Source organism: Solanum lycopersicum, chromosome 11 (genome assembly GCF_036512215.1).
Source record: "Solanum lycopersicum chromosome 11, SLM_r2.1".
NCBI classification, from domain to species: Eukaryota; Viridiplantae; Streptophyta; class Magnoliopsida; order Solanales; family Solanaceae; genus Solanum; species Solanum lycopersicum.
The window spans coordinates 1,203,295-1,222,728 of record NC_090810.1 but is presented as its reverse complement, the minus strand read 5'-3'; the positions used below and the strand labels follow the sequence as shown (position 1 = coordinate 1,222,728).

Here is a 19,434-nt window from a genome sequence, read left to right as displayed (position 1 = left end):
AAAGATGAGGAGATGTAATAGTTCTTCTCATTAGTGTATAATTTTTTGAAAAACTACATAACATATTGTTTCCAAATATTACACTAAACAAGACAAACATTCTGGGAATGATATACATTTTTCTCCTTCCCTCTTACAACAAATTTAGTGAACCACCCCCAAAAAAAAAGATGAACAATTTCGCGGTACAAAACTCACTGTAACTATACATTTTTGTCCAAAATTGCTTTGCAAAATTGATAGACCTCCATAGAAAAACATAAGCTGGTAGAGTTCCTTCTTATGATACATCATCAGTCCAAGCTAATTAAATCTGCAACAAACATATTGACTTCACTAAATAGGATATCTGGATATATAAAGCATTTTGTATCATAATATTATAATGTAGATCTTGGAGCTAAGTGAAGCAAATTTCTACGAGGCTATGCAACATTTCTTCGTGCTTAACTAGAGGCGAATATGGATAGCCATAACACATCACACAGGGAAGAAGAAGAAGAAATACTATTGACTTGACCAATGTTAAGCACAAGTATCAAAACTTACTCTCTTTGTTGATACAATGACGTATGTTGATAGCTATCATGCAGGTACGAGAAGACCATTTCATTCCAAAGATCAGGAAGTCCAGGTAGACACCAGTGGCTGCAATCAGACAGAGATGGATTATCACTCCAAAGACCAACATGTGCATCTTTCCTGAACGCGGACATGGGAGTTATGTGTAGCACATTAACTGGAACTTTCATGCTGTGTGCCACTTCTAGTACAGCATCAGAAAATGAGCTATTCTCCTGACCATTAGTCTCTGAAAGAGGTTGATTTGTCACATTGCACATCCGCTGAGTTAAATTGCTGATAAAAACCAATATGTATACATTAGTTGCAATGATATAGTATGTTAGGTCTATCGGAAACAACCTCTCTACCCCACAAAGGTAGGGGTAAGGTTTGCGTACATCCAACCCTCCCCAGACCCCACAGTGGAATTAAACCAGGTATGTTGTTGTTATTGATAAAATATCTAACATACTATATCAACAGCAATAACATACTTAGCGTAGTCCCACAAGTGTGGTTTGGGGAGGGTAGAATGTGCGCAAACCTTATCCCTACCTAGTTGAGTCAAATTTTGTGTTATATATAAAGCTGGAGAAGCCAAACGTGGTGTCCTATTGAATATTTTCCATAAAATTGGAACTGGCAGAAATCAACATCATAACTTTTCGAACATCAATCAAATTCACAAGATTCAATTAAAAACTTTGACGTTGTTTGAGATTAGTTATGATCTTTTTAAAGTTGTGCTAAGACATTAGTTACTTTGAGATCTGGATGTATTTCTCTTGCAGCATTTTCCTTTTGCTGGAGACACTCAAACAAATTTTCGACTTTTTAAAAGAATTGCTTTGAATCTTGAAATATCAAAAGAAATGTTCAAAAGGTCCATCCAATTATTACCAGCTCCAATTTGTAGAAACTTTCTACTGAGAGATCCAAAAGCATTCATCTGTATAGAAGGCATAGCTATCAACAAGTACCTCCAATGAGAAGGTTCAAACGTTCTGAAAAAAACACGCGTCCTGTTACGGTTAATTTTGGTATCAATCCAGGATGACCAAGTCTCAAGGGCAGTTCTGAATGCCGTCTGAATTGACATTCCAATCCTCAGTGTACTATTTACTTGGAAATAGCACCCCCTATTCAAAGAAAGATTAAGAAGCATCATGAGAACAACTGAAACACAACATACCAGCTTCTGCATGATTACTAAGAAGGAAACACTAGGTGCTTTATCGAGCGCATAAACGTTTCCTTGATCTTGCTTACTATTTAGAACCTAAGAGTTTATAAAACCTACTGACAGAAATGCTAAAATTCACACCATGAAAGAAATGAAAAATACGGAGACATTTCTACCTTAAGGGGATTGATATGTGTGAGCTAGCTTTTGATTTAAAATGTGGTAGATGTACAAAAATGAACACAAGATTCCCGGAAAGTTTAAATGTTTGGGCTTCAAACGTTATCCTCAGACCTTCCTGTTTTTTGCATATTCATATAGAGAGTGGCTAATAACCTTTGAAGGCCCTAAACAAATGATTTGAGGTAACTAATGAAACTAAATAGAAGCAATGCGTTCATGCACGAGGGACCTCCTAAAATGAACTCTTTCACTATGGGAACAAAAAATTCTACTAATTACCCTTTAATCCAAGCTAGTTGGGGTCAGCATTATGTGTCCTCACAATGGAACGAGCAATTCCAATTCCAAGTGGCTTTAACACCTGTCCTATTGAGACTTCAACCAAATTCTTGTGGAACACACAGGGATACTCGCACATGCTAAACAAGGGCGGATACAAGTGAAAAAGGAGGAAAGGGGAATGACGATTAAAAGGGGGAGTCCATACATGAAGGCCCTTCAAATACTGCAAAAATTGTGATGTTGTTATTGTTCGTTTAGCTCAATGACAGTTTTGCAGTATATGAAGGTAACTACAGTTTGCTATTATGCATATATAGTCGCGAAGTAATAAAACTTGTATTAGTAAAAGAACAAAGTGCACTTACACTCCAAAAAGCTTCCCAGGTACCCACCACTGTCCAGAATTGAATATGAGGACGTCTGCATTGATCCACTCATCGCTGATATCATCAAGCTTGTCTAACGTAAGGGTTGATCTAACTCTCTTTATTCCATATTTGGAAGACCAAGTATGTTGGACAAGGAATACAGATCGATAAAATTCGACAGTGAAATTGAAGGAACTAAACCTCACTCCCAGAAATCGAATTAATTTTGTGATCTTATTCCCATTTACTTCATATACACTTCTCTTATCTTGCACCCCTGTCATTAGAAGGCATATCAAAGACTCCCATTGAGTCCTACTCATCGAGTCTCCAACAAAAACAATTCTTTTATTTCGGAGAATTTCCAACATATGATACACGTTAAACCTGGGGAGTTCACAATTTTTTGGCTTCCACCTCCACTTAAGATAATCATCATTGGTTCTACCATTAGCCAAACAGTTGAATCCTTTCTCCACAAAGGGGCATTCTGATGCATTGTACAAGGGGTAGCTGTTATCAACTACCCATTTTCCATCAAATATGTCACAAAAACTATCCGAACCATTAAAACTAACAAATTTCTCCTCATGAAATGATTTTGTAAGATTGGGAAGGACATACAAATACCCTCCTCCAATTGCCAAGAAAAAGGAAACAACAGATCCAATTGCTATAAGTACACGAAAAAGTCTTGAAACCTCACTTTTCCTACTAAATCTAGGGCTGCTAACCGACTTATCAAACAATCTAGGGCTGCTAACTGACAATGCCCTCTGTTTATGAGAGAGACTTCTACCGAAAGTACTCATTTGTCCTAGTTATTGGTTCCACCACTTCCAATAACCAATGCAATAACCTTCAAAACACATTCTAGTCAGCACTACTGATCGTTCACACGCCAAGCTAATCCATCAGCAAAATCTCCCAGAAACCACTAGCCCAACTACCAATAACCAAATCCAGTAGAACCCCTTTCCAATCTTGATTCACTTAATCAATAAAAACTCAAACTTTAGCACAAAAATAATCCAAGTAACCACCAGCCCAACTTTTACCAAATCCAGTACAACCCCTTTTGAATATTGATTCACTTCATCAATAAAAACTCAAAACTTTACCACAAACTATCATTTAACCAAATCTACTACAACCCCTTTTGAATATTGATTCACTTCATCAATAAAAACTCAAACTTTACCACAAACTATCATTTAACCAAATCTACTACAACCCCTTTTGAATCTTGATTCACTTCATCAATAAAAACTCAAACTTTAACACAAAAACATCCAAGATACCACAGCCCAAATACCATTTAACCAAATCCAGTATAACCCCCTTCTGTATCTTGATTCACTTAATCAATAAAAACTCAAACTTCAACACAAAATACTACCATGCTATCAACAATGGATATATACACATACAACCATTTATTGTTTCAAACAACAAAACAATCCCACCCTTTTCAAATTAAAGAAAAAATTATACAGATTTTGTGAATGATTTAGACAACTTACAGTGGTTTTATGCAAATCTTGAATATTGAAATTAGATCGAAATAGATTATGGAAATAAGCACCTGAATAAAGAAAGAGAGATTAGTTGCAAAATTGGTACGTGGGATGCAGACTATCCAACAGAACAGAGTGGGTGCCCTTTTTTTTCTTAAAATTTTCCCCCCATATTCAATTTTTTTTTTCTTATTTTTTGCTATATTTTTATTTTAAAAATTTATTTATTTAGTTTCTAGATTGTTCAAAAGTTTTGTGTGTTTTTTTTTTCACCATTTCAATTGTTCTTATTCAAAATTGTAAAGTTTTTTTTATATACTTTATTTGTTTCAAAGAAAGTTTAGGTTTATAAAGGAAAAAGTCTGATAGTATATTAATTTTGCGATTTAGAATTGATATAGTATAGTATTGTTAATAAAGTGATTCATATATATTTTTATTGTTATATAAAGAAAGAAATATTGAAGATATTTGTAAACTTGGGACGAACTTATTTAGTTCATCTCCCGAGCTATGATCTTATAATAAGGGTAAAATACATCGATCTTACCAAGTTTAGTGTTTTTAATATTTATCTCGGGGTTTTATTCAAATATTTATGTTTTTACAAGAGTTTGAGACCACTTGTTATGTCGTGGTCAATTGAGGATGTATCTTAGTTTAGTTAGTCGAGTAAAGGAATGTTTTAGAAGATATCAATAATCAAGAGTGGAACTAATAATTTGTATCAAATTCAACAAAAAAATTTTTTTTTAGTACTTTTCTCTTATTCAAATGGTAAAAATTACGTATAGTAGATCTTGTGTAACAACTAATTTGGATTTATTAATTATACTTGTTTTTTGTTATTTGTGCAATAATATAGAGTTATATGTGAGAGTTCAAGTTGTTAGTACGATTACTAGTCTTTTGATGACATGATTTAGGTAAAAGTTAATATAATAAAAGATATATTAATGCTAAATCATAAATTTAGTAGTATATAATAATCTTTTTTTCTTTTAAAAGAAAATTACAATTTCATTTCACTTCATAGGATACACTTTGGAAATAAATAAATAAATAAAAAATATTATTCTATAAGATTTTCAAATGTTAATATAATTAAATTTAATCCTTGAATGATGAATGAATTTTTTATTAGGTTGTATTGAATTCTAATTTATTTTCTTTGCCCTCAACTTTATTTGGTACCTTTGTTGATTACATCTCTATACAATTTCTTAAGTTGTACTTAATTCTTAATTTTGTAGATTAAAAAACATGTTATATATTTATTGATTTTATATAATTAATGAGTTGGTGTAATATTTGTTTCCTTGGTAGAGCCTCATACAAGTAAATATTGAATAGGTGGGATGCTTAAAGGATGGAATTTTGTCAAAATCAATCGTTTTATTGTTATTACTTAAAGAATTGCCAAAGAATCATAATTGTTTTTTAAGTATAATCTCATTGTCCATTTTTATAATATGATATAAATCTTTAAATATAATAAATTTAATGTTTTGATGAGAAAAAAAATATATTCATAGATAATAGTAGAAATACATTAAATAAGCAATAAATTATTTCTTAATTTTATAAATTGAACAAATAAAAATTAATATCTATTTTTATAATCATCGATAATTGAAAGTATGAGAGAAAAGCATTGATATATGAAATATTCATAAAATTGACGCAAATTATTAATTTCATCTCAATTATTAATTATCGTAAAACATCGATCTATCTGACTAACTAAGTTAAAATATACCTCACAATACTCTTCGATTTGTCATATGATATAGCAAATGATTTCAAACTCTTGTAGGTAAATGATTCACTTATTAAAAAAATTGAGAATTTTTTTGAAAGTACTCTTAAATTTGACAAAAATTTAAGAATGTATTTCACTTATATTGTAAAATTAAAAATGTATTTAAATTCACTTAATCAATAAAAAAATATTTTTGCAATTATAAATAATTTTTGAAAATAAAATTAATCATTTATATTAAATTTAGAAGTATTTTTAATAATTCAACCATAGTAATAGTCTATATATAGGACAGCTATAACCTGTTAAAATAAAACCATCACAGGTCTACATACTACTCTAATTGTGTTCACATGTGCTATGTTCTTGGGATTTGAAGGGGATTACTCAATTAAATATAAAAATGTGTTTCAATAATTATTATTTATGCATAATATTATATAATTATATGGAAAATATATGAAGTTTTAACAAAGTAAATATAACTTTTGACTAGTGTGTTTGTATAAATTTTATGATTTTGATATATTTTGGAGAATTAAACTTAATATATTCTCGAGAAAAAAGAGATAATTTTTTTAAAAAAACAAATTGAAAATAGTATGATAAACAAATTGATATAAAAAAAAACAAACAAAATTCAAAGTTTATTACTACCTCTATCCTATATCAATTATCACCATAATTCCAAATTACTTGTCAATTACAAATTAAGGTAGAATTAACTAACTTTATCTTTATATTTTCTTTCTTTTTTTTAAAAAAAAATGTAAATAATTTGTAAAATTCCAAGAAGATTTAGTTGTAACCTAATAAAATTATTATTTCTACGTATATATTTTTTAAGAGGTGTATATAAGAGAGAAAAAAAATTAGCATATGATCAAGAAAGAACTATTAAAATGTGATTATTTAATTAGTTAGGCTCATGCATTTGCAGGTCTATCGTGTCCAATTATTCTTATATTAATATTATTTCTTATACCATAATTTATTTAAATTTATCCTACTTTTTCGATAAACAACTTATAATACATATTAGGCATATACTTGAGCCAAGCAAATAACTATTTTCATTTCATATCATAATAGTTCATAATAGTTTATGTTTTAATTTTAAAGTTGTAAGCTATGATTTAATTACTAATACAATGTGCATGAACGAAAACGATCATGCAAGATGTTGACTTTCAAATGATTTCAAATATTATGAATTTTTGATGATGTCTTTCAAGTTGACTAATACATTTACACAATTTTATGGACTTAATAAATTGAATTTTCGAACCATCCAATGTGAATTTACATAATTTTAGCGATATTAAATATTGACACTAATTAAGAGTGCTAACGTCTTTATCGGCATTAGTTAAGTGTCATTAGAACCAATGTTGCTAAAGGCTTTAGGGATATATGTAAAGAGTGAGTGACAATTATCACTAAAAATACATATTTAGCGACAATTAAGAATTAAATATCGCTAATGATTATTTTTGTTATAGTGATATATATATATATATATATATTTCAATTCATGATCATATGTATTCTTCTACTGAACTCATTGAATGTTAATACTTTATTCAACTCCTTGTCATACTTATAGCTTGCTTCATTGTTTTGAGTTAATAACTAAATAGTAATACTCAATTGTTATGTTTTTTTTTTCAAAAAAAGAAATTAACTTCAAAATGTCCTTCTGTCTTCCAACAAATAATAAGTGTTGCAAAACAGTACTCACGAAAAAAAATTAATAAATTAGAGATACAACTATAATAAATAAACCTTCTCAAATTAAACATAATGATTGATGAAATTTTGCTAGAAGTTAATAATTAGCTAGGAACTAAAAATAGAAATATATTGACTGTCTTCCTTTAGTTTGGAAATTAGGGTTTTAAAGCTGATCTTTACTTCATAATACACACGGAGATAAATATGTTATAATGGAATGATTGATAACCTTACATCTCTTAATTAATTATAAATTTTAAATTTAAGTCCTGAAAATAAAATATCTCGTTTAAAATATCGCCCTAAAAAAAGGAATCATGCAATGCATGAATTCAAATTTTTAGTCAGTTTTCAATGTTTGATATCGAACACTATAAGAGCCGAGTAAGAGAGAGAGAGGGAGAAAGATTTGTGGAATAGCAAATATAGGGTTTTAAAGTGAAGTCATTGAAGTATTAAAAGGACAAAAATAAAAGAAAAGAAAAGAATTTTTTTAAAGGGAAAATTAAAGGAGAAAACACCTCAATTGAATCATCATGATCAGTATATGTAGTTTTTTTTTTTTTTTTTTTTTAGTTTTTTCTATATCAATTATATACATATTTCCCTATTAAATTTTTTTTACTTCACCCTTTTCCTCATATGAAAATGCATACTTATAAAACTTCCAAATTTCAAATGCTCTAAATTTAAATCACAAACTCAACTGAAAAATCAACAAATGGAAGCAAAGAAGACCCCCAATAATATATATAAGTAAAAAAAATGAATTAAATCACACTATCAATTTATTCAAAAGATATCTACAAGTAATTTTCCATAAAAACGAGATTTGAAATCTTTCATAAAATATAATTTTCTTTACACTTTTGGTGTGTAATATATAAATTAAACTCAATATACATATACATAATACAAATTGTACAAACATGCGCACACGAGCACAAACAAGTGCGTGAGATTATACCAGCAAGAGTAGTTGTGGAGTAGTAAGTACTCCTTTATCTTTAATCAGAGGTCTCGAGTTCAAGTCCTTCTGAATACAGAGTCACCTTTATTAGGAAACACTAAATCCTAATATGAAATTTTCCAACGCTAATCTAAATTTAACCAGACCCCCAGATACCAAATTGAAAATCGAAAAAATAAATAAATGTGTGTGAGGTGGGCCAAAGAGTATAATCATATTCAATTTCTTCTCACGTCACTGTTTTATTCCCGGGAGAGAATTCAGCCAAACGAACTTTTTGATGATCAGAAAAAATAAATAGATAAAAACCATATTCTATAATTATTAATATACTAGTATATACCAACATACGTAACTCAACTCTAACCGTTGTGATGATTATCATGCCCTTTAAGTCAACACAATCCTAACAAACCTATTTTTTTTAGTTCACAATTCACATGATCCACTATACACAAATAATTAATTATTCCTCTATATATAATATTTTTATTCTTAAAAATTCCAATTACTACACAATAATAATAATAATAATAATAATAATAATAATAATATGACCTAACTAATTACCAATTACCTCATAAGGTGGATCCAATGTAGTGTTACCAACAAAAGTTGTAACATTATTGGTTGTAGTACTACTAGAGGAGCCAAGAATCAGACCTTTTGTACTTGGTGTGACAATATTATTTGCCCAATTTTCATTATTAGGGCATGACGATACTGGTATCTGTGCTGGTGGGAGGTTATGATTCGATGATTGTAATTGACGGATTTGTCTTTTTAAGAACTTAACATAGCGAATTGCTTCGTCTAACATGGATGCAGTGTCCATTTTTGTTCCACCAGGGACTAATCTTTGCAAGATTCTGATTTTTTCACTTATCCTTTCGCGGCGTAGCCTGGCTGCTACGCTTTGTGGATCATTGCTTATACGTACGTTACGCCTTTTAGGTTTTCGTATAGTGGATGGATCAATGTCTACTGGTTGCATAGATGCAATTTTGAACATCATTTCTTTCATGGCTCCTAGCTCTTCTTCTTCCTCTTCATCTTCGTCTTGATCATCGTGTTCTTGATCCTCTATTAGGGTTTGAACATGGTTGTTTAACACATGATCAAAAGGGACAACTACTACTTCTTCTTGTTGTTGTTGTTGTTGTTGGGTTGAGGAGGAGGGAAGGTGATGGTGTTGAGGGTTTTGAAGAGGAAAACTAGGCCAAATAGGGTTATGTTCGAAATGAAATTGTTGTTGATGATGATGATGTTCGTGGTAGATATGGTCGTTTGGTATACTGGACAAGCATGGTTGTTGTTGTTGTTGTTGATCGCGAAAGACTTGTTGGTTGTCCATATTGGACATGGTTGGATCCCAAGTGGAGGTAGTGAGTTTATTAATGTGGTTGATATCCATGGTAAGAAGAGTATAAAGGGTGAATATATCAAGAAAGAAGAAGAAGAAGAATATCTATTGTGTTTTTTTTGTGTCATTATGAAAATATTTTTCTCATATTTATTGAAACCCTTTAACCAAAAATTGTAATTAAAAAGAAAAAGAAAAAAAAGAGGGGTGCAAAAAGGGAGGTGACTTATTGCAAAGTTGAATCAAAGCTCATGAATATGTACTTTGTGTGAAGCCTTTGAAGGCTAAATAGTACATCTTCGTAGGGTAGTGAAAAGGTGTAAGTTATATACATTATGACATACACAATTCGTACATATATATTTACATGTATATATGTCAATATATAGAGGGACAAATGGAAGAAGGGGGTGGGGGTGTTACAAACTTTATTGAGTCTCTAATAAAAGTAAAATGCGGAGCCGAGATTTAGAATTTGTTAAGTTGAGATTGTAGTAATCATTTTTAAGTTACTAGTCTAACAACAACAACAACATGCTCAGTCGTTTGAGTTGTTGATCTAACAACAACTATTATAAAATTGTAAAAATAAATATATGATATGAATCAAAGTATCGTAAACTATACTCCAGCTCCGAGCTAAAATAATAATTATTGTGGGAGGGGGACCACAAGATCAAGTTATTTTCAAAAATAAATAGATAAACAAAAAGAAGTTTCTATTTTTGTGAGGGTTGTGGGTTGGGGGGGAGTGTGTTTCAAAGGCCATAAATGTCCTACTTTTGCTATATTGGTATACAAGTGCATTTAGTAGAGACTTGTTGCCTTTGCTTCATCCCTAGAATTTATCTATTTGTTTTGCTTAATTTGCTAGCCATCAAAATCAATTGATAAATTCTTCATGACTTGGGTGTGATCTAGAGGTTAATACCGCATGAAAATATTAGAAAATAATTTCAGATTTTTATTGATTTTTATAGGATTCCTATTGAATTGAGACTCGTGTCATTATATAGGAAGTATTCAGATTTGTATTTATCATTTTTTTCTGGAAAGATTTATTATTCTTTGTTGTTCCTAATTGTTAAATTATGATTTCATTCTTTTGTATGATTATTTCAAATCATTATAATTATACTTATATGCAATATACTATATAGTCACACAATTATTTTCTATTAGTTTGTGATATTTGTGAGTTGGTGAAATCATGAGATAGAATACACGTAGATTTTTGTTAATTTTATGTAGATACTTCTCAAATGAGAATCGTTCCATTTTTGTATTTACATCTATGACGATCTATCATATTAATCTTCAATGTCAATTCTATATATATATTATCCCTACTAATATGTTATGCTATAATATTTATTCTCATTGATTACTACATCAAATCTCTTTAATTATAAACTCATATACATTATCATATAGTCACATAAATATATACAATTTTTCTATATGCGAATCATTCATCATGCGAACATTTCCCTCAAATTAACATTGGTGGATCTAGAATCATCAATTTGCCTACTAGAAACTGATAATGTGTTGACCCGTGAATTTTACAAGTACAACAACTATTTGAAGATCTTCGAAAATGTGCGAAAGAGCAATAAATATTTTATCTATAGTTTTTCTTATATAATGACAATCTACTTAGTAGTAATCTGAATAACAATTGTACTTCATAAAGCCAAAAAAACTTAGAGCTAGTGATATTAGGCATATATTTATACATTTTTTGGTCAAATATTTTTCATGTTGATTCATCTTTTCACTTATTTCTATTTTCTACCATATGTTTTGCTCTTTTAATTGCTGAATAATAAAAGTGATAAAAAGTAGAAAGAAAAGGAGACACAAAACATGACTAAACATAAGTAGAACAGAAAAATTGATTCTAAAAATAAGACAACATTTCTAGAAACACAAAAAAATATTAGCATATGAATAGATCGTAAAAAATTGATCAAAATAGAAAGTTGATCTCAATATAAGTAAAAGATATTCTCAATGAAAAATACCTCATATTTTAATTATTTTTTTTAAAAATACACTTATGTGAATCGACTATATTCATTTATAAATATCTCAAAGTACTTGAATATTCTTGATGTCTATGCTTCAATTTTATTAGTTATAAAAACATGAAAATTCTAGAAAAACGAAGAATTAAAATGAAACTTTCAAATTTTAGATTTTTTCGCGATTATCATCTTCGAAACATGATCCTATACAAGATCATCTTTACAAGAAAAAATCACATCACAATTGTTATCTATCAATTCTCCAACTAGCTATAATATCATAATCTAGCAATCTCAAAATTGAAAACATTGACACAATCATTTATTATACTATTTCAGGAATAGATACATGTCGATATTATTTCAGGAATAGATACATGTCGATATGTTATCGATAATAAAATTATTTATCCTAACTTAAAAAGCATTGATCTTACTATTTTCATAGTTGGTGAAGGGGATAATATTGTTATTGTTGTATGTAGATGGCATAATTACGTGTAGATATTCAAAGTAAATGGATCAAATTGTTATGAAATTTGAAATTTATTTTAATTTACCATACTGATTACAACATGATAAGCCAAAAACATAAAAAGTTTTGCCTAATTTCAGAAAAAAACAGCTCATCATGACTTGGAATTTTAATTTCTTTTTCCTTCATTCTCTCACCCTTTTATCCAATTTCTTGATTTTTTTTTTTACTCCTTTTAATTTTTCTCCTTTTTTTACCATAGAAAAAAGAAAAAAAAAAGTGAGATCTATTGGGGAAGCAAATTAAAATATGACGCAATATATATAGAGTTTGGCAAGTGCCCATATCAAGAAAGCATATTTTTCATACAAAGAATTGAATAAGTTAATAATTCTAGTTGGAATGTCTTGAGATATCAACATCATTGACGAATGATCCCTCATTATTCAATTGTATATCTAGAAATTAATTAGTCCTTCATAATTCAATTATACATATGTTAAAAATTAAAGTCAGAGGCGAAGTCAGAATTTTTAATAAGGGGTTCAAAATTTCAACAAATAAACACACAAAGTAGCTGAAGGGGTTCAATATCTACTATATATATCTAAAGAAATATTTTAATCATGTATAAATAATATAAGTTTTCGTCGAACCTTTTAATTGAACTGGTTCATTTCTAAGATCTTAACGGATTCCCATAAAAAATTCTGTCATTTTGTTTTGATATCTTAGGATTTAAAAAAATTAATGGGTTATAGTACACAAAAATTGGTAAAATCTGTCTTTGCCTGCTTTGAGGCTCGTTTAAACTTAAAAATACACCATTTTTACCCGTGGAACGAGCTGGTTCTATCTCTAAGGTCTTTACGGACGTCCATGAGAAATTTCGATCATTTTGTTTTGAAATTTTTGGATGAAAAAAATTAATGGGCTATATAGTACACAAAAATTGGTAAAATCTGACTTTCCTGCTTTGAGCCTCGTTTGAACTTGAAAATGTAACATTTTTTCCGCGGGATAAAATGGTATCATTTCCAAGGTCTTAACGGACGTCCATGAAAAAATTCGGTCATTTTGTTTCGGGTTTTATGAATCAAAAAAAATTCATGGCCTATAGCACACGAAAATCGATAAAATCTGTTTTTCCCTGCTTTGGAACTCGTTTGAACTTTGAAATGCACCATTTTCTCCGCGAGACGAACTAGTTCTATTTCTATGGTCTTAATGGACATCCATGAAAATTTTTTACCATGGGATTTTCGGATAAAAAAATTTCATGAGCTATAGCAAATAAAAATCGATAAAATCTGTCTTTGTCTGCATTGGAGCTCGTTTGAACTTGAAAATGCACAATTTTTTTGCGGGGGACGAACTGGTTCAATTTCTAAGATCTTAACAAATGTTCATGAAAAATTTCAGCCGTGCAATTTCGAGATTTTCGGATAATTTTTTATGGGCTATAGCACACGAAAATCAGTAAAAATGATATTTGCCTGCTTTGGGACTCGTTTGAACTTGAAAATGCATCATTTTTCCCACGGAATGACCTTGTTCCATTTCTAATGTCTTAACAAATGTCATGAAAAAATTTGGTCATTTTATTTCGAGAAATCCGAAATTAAAAAAAATACGTGGGCTATAGCACACGAAAATCGATAATATCTACCTTTGTCTTTCTTGAGGCTCATTTGAACTTGAAAATACACTATTTTTCTCCGCATGATGAACTGGTTCAATTTCTAAGGTCTTAATAAACGCCCATGAAAAGTTTTGATGATTTTGTTTTGGAATTTTTAAATCAAAGAAATCCAAGGGCAGCATACGAAAATCAATAAAATTTGTCATCGCCTGCTTTAGGGCTCGTTTGAACTTAAAAATGCATCATTTTTTCCCGCGGAACGTACTAGTTCCATTTCTAAGGTCTTAAAAAACGTCCATGAAAAATTCAGTCATTTTGGTTCGGGATTTTCGGATAAAAAAAATTCCATAGGCTATAGAACACGAAAATCAGTAAAATTTGTCTTTGTCTGCATTGGAGGTCGATTGAACTTGAAAATACACCATTTTTCTCAGCGTGACGAACTGATTTTATTTTTAAGTTATTAACGGACGTCCATGAAAATTTTTGGCCTTTTTATTTTGAGATTTTCGAATAAAAAATTCACGGGCTATAGCATACGAAAATCGGTAAAATCTTCCTTTGCCTACTTTGGGCTCGTTTAAACTTGAAATTGCATCGCAGAACGAACTGGTTTCATTTCTAAGGTCCAAAGACGTCTAAGAAAATTTTTAGTTATTTTGTTTCAGGATTTTTAGATAAAAAAAAGTTCAGGGGCTATAGCACACGAAAATTGATAAAATCTATCTTTGCCAACTTTTGAACTCGTTTGAACTTGAAAATGCACCATTTTTTCTCGCAAGACGAACTGGTTCCACTTCTAAGGTCTTAACAAATGTCAATGAAAAATTTGACATTTTATTTTGTGATTTCCTGGTCGAACAAAATCCATGGGCCTTAGCACAAGAAAATTGGTAACATTTATCTGTCTGTTTTGGAGCTCTTTTGTACTTGAAAATGCACTATTTTTCCCTGCGGATGAACTGGTCTCATTTCTAAGGTCTTAAATGGCGTCCATGGAAAATTTTGGCCATTATATTTTTGAATTTTCGAATTAAAAGATTCACGGGGTATAACATAGAAAAATTAGTAAAATCTATATTTGCTTTCTTTGGGCCTTGTTTGAACTTGAAAATGAATCATTTTTTCAAGCGAGACGAACTTGTTCCATTTCTAAGTTCTTTACGGACTTCAATGAAAATTTTTGACCATTTTTTCTCGGGATTTCCAAATGAAAAATAAGAAATGGGCTTAAACATACGAAAATCAGTATATTCTGGCTTTGCTTGCTTTGAAACTCGTTTGAATTTAAAAATGTATTATTTTTCCCCATGGGACGAACTGGTTCCATTTTTAAGGTTTTAACGGACGTCATTGAAAAAATTTTGGCCTTTTTCTTGTAGATTTCTGGTTCAAAAAATCAATGGTCTGTAGCACATGAAAATAAGTAAAATATGTCTTTGCCTGCTTTGAGGCTCGTTTGAACTTGAAAATGCACAATTTTTCCCTGCAGAACAAATTAGTTACATTTCTAAGGTATTAATGGACGTCCGTGAAAAATTTTGGTCATATTATTTCGGTATTTTTGGATTAAAAAACTCCATGGGCTATTGCACACGAAAATTGGTAGAATCTTCCGTTGCCTTCTTTGGGCTCGTTTAAACTTGAAAATGCGTCATTTTCCCACGCGGGAGGAACTGATTTTATTTTAAGGTCTTAACGGACGTCCATAAAAAAATTTCAGCCATTTTGTTTCAGGATTTTCAGATTATAAAAAAATAGGCTGTAACACACGATAATCGGTAAAATTTATTTTTGTCTGCTTTGAAGTTCGTTTGAACTTGAAAAAAATACACAATTTTCTCCGCAGGATCGAACTGGTTTTAATTTTAAGGTCTTAATGGACATCCATGAAAATATTCTGCCATTTTATTTTGGTATTTCTAGATCAAAAAAATATGGGTTATTATAGCCCACAAAAATCGGTAAAATCTTTCTTTGCCTGCTTTGAGGCTCATTTGAACTTGAAAATTCATAATTTTTCACGCGGGACCAACGAATTTTACTTTTAAGGTCTTAATGGATGTCCATGAAAAATTATGGTCATTTTATATCAAAATTTCCACATAAAAACAATTCATTTGCAATAGCACACGAAAATGCGTAGAATCTTCCTTTGTCTGCTTAGTGGTTCGTTTGAACTTGAAAATGCACTATTTTTCCCTGGGAAGAATTGGTTCCATTTCTAAAGTCTTAACGAACGTCCACGAAAAATTTCGACCATTTGGTTTCGGGTTTTCAGAATTAAAAAAAAAGTCAATGAGTTATAGCATACAAAAATTGGTAAAAATATTCCTTTGTCTTTTTGGGGCTCGTATTAACATGAAAATGCACCATTTTCTTCCGTGGGATGAACTGGTTCAATTTCTAAGGTCTTAGAGGATGTCAATGAAAAATTTTGGCTAATTTATTTCACGATTTTTGAATAAAAAATTCATGGGCTATAGCACACAAAAATCGATAAAATATGGCTTTGCCTGATTTGGGGTTTTATTGAACTTAAAAATACAAATTTTTTCCGCGAGATGAACTGGTTCCATTTCTAAGTTCTTAATGGACGTCCATGAAAAATTTTGGCCATTTTTTAGGATTTATAGATAAAAAAAAATGCATGGGTTATAACACATGAAAGTAGGTAAAATCTGTCTTTGCTTCCTTTCGAGCTCGTTTCAACTTGAAAATGCACCATATTTCACCGCCGGATGAATTGGTTCAATTTCTAAGGCTTAACGGACGTCCATTGAAAATTTTGGAATTTCGGAATCAAAAATATTTCATGGGCTATAGCACACGAAAATAAAATATTATTTTGCCTGCTTTGGGGTTCGTTTGAACTTGAAAATGCTGCATTTTTTCCCACGAAACGAACAAGTTATAATTATATGGTCTTAATGGACGTCCATTGAAAATTTTGGTCATTTTATTTAAGATTTTCGTATTAAAAAATTCATGGATTATAACACACAAAAATTTGTAAAAACTGCTTTTGACGGCTTTGGACTCGTTTGAACTTTAAAATGCACTATTTATTCTCGCATAACGAATTGGTTCTATTTTTAAGATCATTATGGACTTATATAAAGAAATTTGATCATTTTGTTTTGAGATTTCCGAATAAAAAAAATTCATGGGCTATATAGCATATGGGAATAGGTAAAATCTGTCTTTGCATGCTTTCAAGCTCGTTTAACTTGAAAATAGCCAACTTTTTTCCGCAAGACGAATTGGTTCAATTTCTAAGGTCTTAACAAACGTCCATGAAAATACTTTGTACATTTTATTTTGGAATTTCTGGTTAAAAATAATAAATGGGTTATGGCACACGTAAATGGATAAATATTCATGTGCCTGCTTTGGGGCTCGTTTGTACATGAAAATACATCATTTTTTCCTGCGGGACTAACTATTTTCATTTAAGGTCTTAACGAATGTCCATGAAAAATTTTAACACTTCTATTTTGGGATTTCCAAATAAAAAATTCATGGGTTATAACATACAAAAAATTGGTAAAAACTATCTTTATTGGCTTTGGGACTTATTTGAACTTTAAAATACATCATTTTCCCCGCAGGACAAACTGGTTCAATTTCTAAGGTCATCATGGAAGCCCATAAAAATTTTCGGTCATTTTATTTTGAAATTTCTGGATAAAAGAAAAGTCATGGGTTATAGCACAAGAAAATAAGTAAAATATATCATTGCTTACTTTGGCTCTCGTTCATACTTGAAAATGCACAATTTTTCACGTGGGGTGAACTAGTTTCATTTCTAAGGTCTTAGCGGACGTCAATGAAAATTTCATCCATTTTATTTCAAGATTTTCGAATAATAAAAATTAATGATATATAGCGCACGAAAATCAATAAAATCTTTCTTTGTCTACTTTGGGACTCGTTAGAACTTGAAAATGCATAATTTTTTCATGTGGGACAAACTGATTTCATTTCTAATGTCTTAACGGACGCCCAATAAAAATATTGGTCATTTTATTTCAAATTTCTGGATAAAAATAATTCATTCACAATAGCACACAAAAATAGGTATTATCTTCCTTTGCCTGCTTAGGAGCTCGTTTTAACTTGAAACGTACTATTTTCCCCCGCATGAGGAATTGGTGTATTTCTAAAGTTTTAACAGATGTTCATAAGAAGATTCGACCATTTGGTTTCGAGTTTCCAAAATAAAAAAATCATGAATTATAGCAGATGAAAATTGTTAAATATTCCTTTGCCTTTTAAGGGCTCGTTTGAACATGAAAATATACCATTGTTTCTCTTGGGACGAACTAATTTCATTTCTAAGATCTTAAAGGACATCTATGAAAAATTTTGGCCATTTTATTACACGATTTTTGGATAAAAAATTAATGGGCTATAGCATACGAAAATCGATTAAATCTGTCTTTGCCTTTTTAGGGCTCGTTTGAACTTTAAAATATACAACTTTCCAGCGAGATGAATTGATTTCATTTCTAGGTCTTAATGGACGTCCATGAAAAATTTTGGCCATTTTTTTGGAATTTATAGATAAAATAATCCATGAGCTATAACACATGAAAATAGATAAAAAATTTCATTGGACTCGTTTCAACTTGAAAATGCATCATTTTCCCTGCGGGATGAACTGGTTAGATTTCTAAGGTCTTAATGGACGTCCATGAAAAATTTTGGTTATTTTATTTTGGGGTTTTTGGATAAAAAATATTCCATGGGCTATAACACACGAAAATTGGTTAAATATTATTTGAACTTGAAAATGTACCCTTTTTCCTGCGGGACAAACATATTTTAATTTTACGGTCTTAACGGATGTCTATGAAAATTTTTGATCATTTTCTTTTAAAATTTTTGGATTAAAAAATTCATGGATTATAGCACATAAAAATTGATAAAAACTGCTTTTACCGGCTTTGGGGCTCGTTTGAACTTTAAAATGCACCATTTATTCTCGCATAACAAACTCGTTCTATTTTTAAGCTCATTACAGACGTCCATGAAAAAATTCGATCATTTTGTTTTGGAATTTCCGGATCAAAAAATTCATGGGCTATAGCACATGAAAATAGGTAAAATCTGACTTCGCCTGCTTTGAGGCTCGTTTAACTTAAAAATAGCTCACTTTTTCCCGCGAGACGAATTGGTTCCATTTCTTAGGTCTTAATAGACATCAATGAAAAAATTTGTACATTTTATTTCGGAATTCAGGTTAAAAAAAATCAATGGGATATAGCACACGAAAATGAAAAAATATTCATGTGCCTGTTTTGGGGCTCGTTTATACATGAAAATATATCATTTTTTCCTACAGGATGAACTGGTTTC

At 30.4% G+C, this 19,434-nt stretch overlaps 2 protein-coding genes across 4 annotated transcripts; both read right to left on the bottom strand.

Moving 5' to 3' along the window:
* Positions 1-5: 5 nt before the first annotated feature.
* Positions 6-4,269, bottom strand: LOC101246006 (protein trichome berefringence-like 7). 3 transcript variants are annotated; one of them, XR_011212427.1, is made up of 4 exons: positions 2,578-4,242; positions 1,465-1,703; positions 550-858; positions 6-313 (listed from the first exon to the last, which is right to left on the bottom strand). XR_011212427.1 is itself a non-coding variant. In XM_010314175.4 (4 exons), exons 1-4 carry the CDS (start codon positions 3,390-3,392, stop codon positions 304-306), a joined length of 1,293 nt encoding a protein of 430 aa, XP_010312477.1. In that variant the 5' UTR covers positions 3,393-4,269; the 3' UTR covers positions 6-303. The 3 variants fall into 3 exon arrangements, 2 of the variants coding, with proteins under 2 accessions (XP_010312477.1, XP_025884125.1); XM_010314175.4 differs by having other exon boundaries at positions 1,545-1,703; positions 2,578-4,269; XM_026028340.2 differs by lacking the exon at positions 1,465-1,703.
* Positions 4,270-9,014: 4,745 nt separating this feature from the next.
* Positions 9,015-10,111, bottom strand: LOC101263665 (transcription factor HEC3). Its single transcript, XM_004250402.5, has one exon. It carries the CDS (start codon positions 9,975-9,977, stop codon positions 9,126-9,128), a length of 852 nt encoding a protein of 283 aa, XP_004250450.2. The 5' UTR covers positions 9,978-10,111; the 3' UTR covers positions 9,015-9,125.
* Positions 10,112-19,434: the final 9,323 nt, after the last annotated feature.